General features: G+C 39.2%; 1 protein-coding gene across 1 annotated transcript; it reads right to left on the bottom strand.

Annotated features, from left to right (window-relative positions):
* Window positions 1-1,819: 1,819 nt before the first annotated feature.
* LOC139900686 (uncharacterized) lies at window positions 1,820-3,104 on the bottom strand. Its single transcript, XM_071883446.1, has 2 exons — window positions 2,695-3,104; window positions 1,820-1,904 (listed from the first exon to the last, which is right to left on the bottom strand). Exons 1-2 carry the CDS (start codon window positions 3,102-3,104, stop codon window positions 1,820-1,822), a joined length of 495 nt encoding a protein of 164 aa, XP_071739547.1.
* Between the last annotated feature and the right edge of the window lie 396 nt (window positions 3,105-3,500).

The following is a 3,500-nucleotide window of genomic DNA, read 5'->3' as shown; positions in this document are numbered from 1 at the left end:
TAATGCGTTAGGCTTAAAGAATCTAAATAGATAGCAACGTCCCTTACCCCCGACGCCCCTGCAGTCTGACTACAGGCATACACGTTCAGACGGCTCATCCAATTGAGCAACTCGGTTGGGTGACGTATTAACATTCCATAAAGGTCTAAATTTTCTTAAGCATTAAGAATACATGGTTTGCCATATTCGAGAGACGTGATGTGTTTCGATGCTTTCGTTAATGATTGGGTTTAAAAGATAGTTAGACCCTAAAAAGAGTTCAACCATAAAAAACACCATGGCCAACTCAGGTTTAACTTCCATGAACACGTTCGGTTATCCTAACGGTCCAATCCTTTATGTGTTTAAACAAACAGTTCCTTAATTAACAAAGAATCCCTCAAGCGGAGTGCAATGCTTGAGACCGCATTATGGTGCAGTGTACTAATCAACACTAACCGGGTTTCATGGCCTTACTTAGCAGAGGTACATCTTACAACAACCGTTGTGCTTCATCGTGCACGTACGAAGTTTATATGCTTGGTGACTACACTAGCATGGTCTAGGACCGACAATGTACTAAGGGTCTAGTTAGATGTTTCACTACGAAAGAGTCCTCAGTCAGAATCCAAGGCTTGGTGGACTTACTACAACTGGTGTGCCTCAGTCAAACTTACATTGTATCCGATAGATTTCTCTTACCAAGGGGTGACACAGATAGTGTACCCTGAATCAGGGTTCGCGACTTCCCAATAGCAGAGCCGATAACTACGTTCTATTAGTTGGAAAAGTGATTGAGTTTAAAGCATAATCGGAAAACATCTCGACAACATACACAAACCATAACATTATTTTAGCATTATAACTAACTACATCATAGCATACATGAGAGATAACTACTCGCTAATCATGGAAACAATATCACAAAGCACAATAATGGAAAACATTATGTAAAGACAAGGGATAGAAATACCAGTAGATTAAACGAGTTCCGAATACAAAAGTGACAACTTCAAACTCCAGACCGCTCCTAATACAATATTCGGCGTTCTTTTCCGGGTACTAGGTTTCCCGCAAGGAGTCGAAGACCTTGAAAGTATGACTAATATTGTAGAAAGAGAGAGAAAGAAGTGAATTGAAGTGTGTGTTGAAATGGATGACAAAGACCCTTTAAATAGAAGTGAATTCTGCCTACAAACGGCTGGCAGGCTTTTTGGTAAGCCGTTTGGCAACCCGTTTGCAGTTTTTTATGCCCGTTTGCTTTGGTGGCCCGTTTTTTATGCCCATTTGCTTTGGCCGTTTGGAAAGCCATTTTTCATTGTGGCAAGCCGTTTAACAGGCCGTCTGGCTTGCTGATTTCACTGGATCGTAACTTGATTTCCTTGATCGTAGCTTGGTTTCTTGTCTTTCACCGTTTTCGCTCTAGATTCTTCATTTTAACTCCGATTCTCTTTATTCTTTTTGCACCGTCTTCGTAATCACTTGGTCTTCAGGTTTAACCGATGAATTGGGTATTTTGGTGATAAAGCTTGGAACTTTATTTATTTTAGGCCTCAATACCAGGGTGAAAACGTGACTTTTTAGCTGATATCAGTACCACTCACCGATTACCATCAACAGCTCAAAATCTACTTCTGAGTTTCCTCTTGATTATTATCTCCTAAGAATAATAAAACCAAGTCAGTAAAGTGAACTAATCAAAATTAGAAGCATAACGTCTAGTAAACAACCTTTAAACAAACAATAAATCACTGATCTACATCTGTACGGTTGCAGATGCAACCTTGCGGTTACAATTTCATCCGTACAGTTACAACATGTATCAGTGCGGTTACAGTTGTCATGGCCCGATTGCACAACACCACTGCATCCCTACGATTGTAGATGCATCGTACGGTTTCACAGTGTACCCATACGGTTGCAAGCTGCATCCATACAGTTGTGTTCATTAGCAACAACAGGAGTTTACTTCGGGTTTCGAACAATTTTCACCAAATCTCAATTTTAGGCTCGTTTTTTTACCTCAAAACATATTACAACTTGTATATATGACATCGTACTACATAAACCCACTTGTTTTACAGTAAAACAACATCAGAATCTAACAATTTGACATCAAAACCCACTTTTATAAAAAAACTAGCAAAAACTCAATTTAAACTGAGATCATAACATGGATTTCAATGGTTTTTACCTGGTTTTGACACTAGAATTCGATCACAACATATTCCCAATCTAAATCAAGCCTTAGATAAAATTTGGTGATTAGAGTTTTCTAGAGAGAGAAAGAAGAATGAGGTAAATATTTCAGAGAGAGAATGAATTTGGGGAAAATGAGGCAAATGGCTGATCATAACCTTATATAGGTAGGGTTAATTCTCAACACCATCTCACACGGGTATCTACCAGTTATCTGTAATTTACAAAAGCCCATTTGGCCCATCAAGCGGAGCCCAAATTAAATAAACAAACCTGTTCTGCGACTCTTGTCACGAACTCGACATAAGTAAATAATTATATAATACCAAACATATAGTAAAAGTAAAAGCACATTAGAGCATCATATAATTATAGGGACAAAACGGTAATCTTACATCTAACCCCAGATTCAGTCTGTTACAACTCCACCCATTTAAAGAAGATTCTATCCTCGGAATATGGTCCTGGTCAAACAAATGAGGGTAACGAGCTCTCATTAACTCTTCTGTCGCTCACGTAAGATTAGATCCCAAACTGTGCTTCCATTCATTCAACACCATCAGAATCTGCTTCTTTCGCAACTTGGTCACCTTTCGATCAACTAAACGAATCAGGTCCTCCACAACGTTTTTGATCACATCAACTTTCAAATCCACTAAAGGCACAATATGAGTCTCACCATCGACCTTACATTTACGTAGATAGCACATGCTGAAAGTATTTTGAATCCCTGCTAACTCGGAAGGTAGTTTCAACACAAATGTCGATTCATTCAAAATCTGACTAATCGGAAATGGTCCAATATACCTCGGTGCAAGTTTACCACATTTTCCAAAACTGATAACTCCTTTCCATGGTGAAACTTTCAAGTACACACGGTCTCCTATACTAAAAGTTACAGGATATCTACTTGGATTAGCATACATCGTTTATCTATCACGAGCCGCCTTCAGTTTCTTACGAGCAATCTCAACTTTCTCGGCTGTGATCTGGACAACCTCAGGACCCGCAAACTATTTCTCACCAGTTTCTAACCAAAAAGTCAGAGTTCAGCAACGACGAACTTACAACATCTCATAAGGTGGCATCCCTATACTCGAGTGATAAGAGTTGTTGTACGCGAATTAAACCAACGGTTAATGGGAATCCCATGCCCCACCATATTCTAATACACAAGCTCTCAACATATCCTCTAAAGTATGTATCATTCTCTTACTCTGACCATCTGTTTGGGGATGATATTCTGTACTCAAATTAACACGTGTTCCCAGATTCTGCTGTAGACAGTTCTAGAAGTTCGACACAAATTAGAATCCCTGTCT

Source organism: Rutidosis leptorrhynchoides, chromosome 3 (genome assembly GCF_046630445.1).
Source record: "Rutidosis leptorrhynchoides isolate AG116_Rl617_1_P2 chromosome 3, CSIRO_AGI_Rlap_v1, whole genome shotgun sequence".
NCBI classification, from domain to species: Eukaryota; Viridiplantae; Streptophyta; class Magnoliopsida; order Asterales; family Asteraceae; genus Rutidosis; species Rutidosis leptorrhynchoides.
The sequence above is the reverse complement of the archived record's forward strand: the minus strand, read 5'-3'. Positions and strand labels throughout refer to the sequence as shown.

Excerpts from the sequence above, each read along its gene's own strand:
- LOC139900686 (XM_071883446.1), bottom strand. The coding sequence starts at position 3,104 with ATGTATGCTAATCCAAGTAGATATCCTGTAACTTTTAGTATAGGAGAC. Across the intron at positions 1,905-2,694 it reads AGTTTGGGATCTAATCTTAC|CTTGCAACCGTATGGGTACA; the intron begins GTGAGCGACAGA and ends GTATGGATGCAG.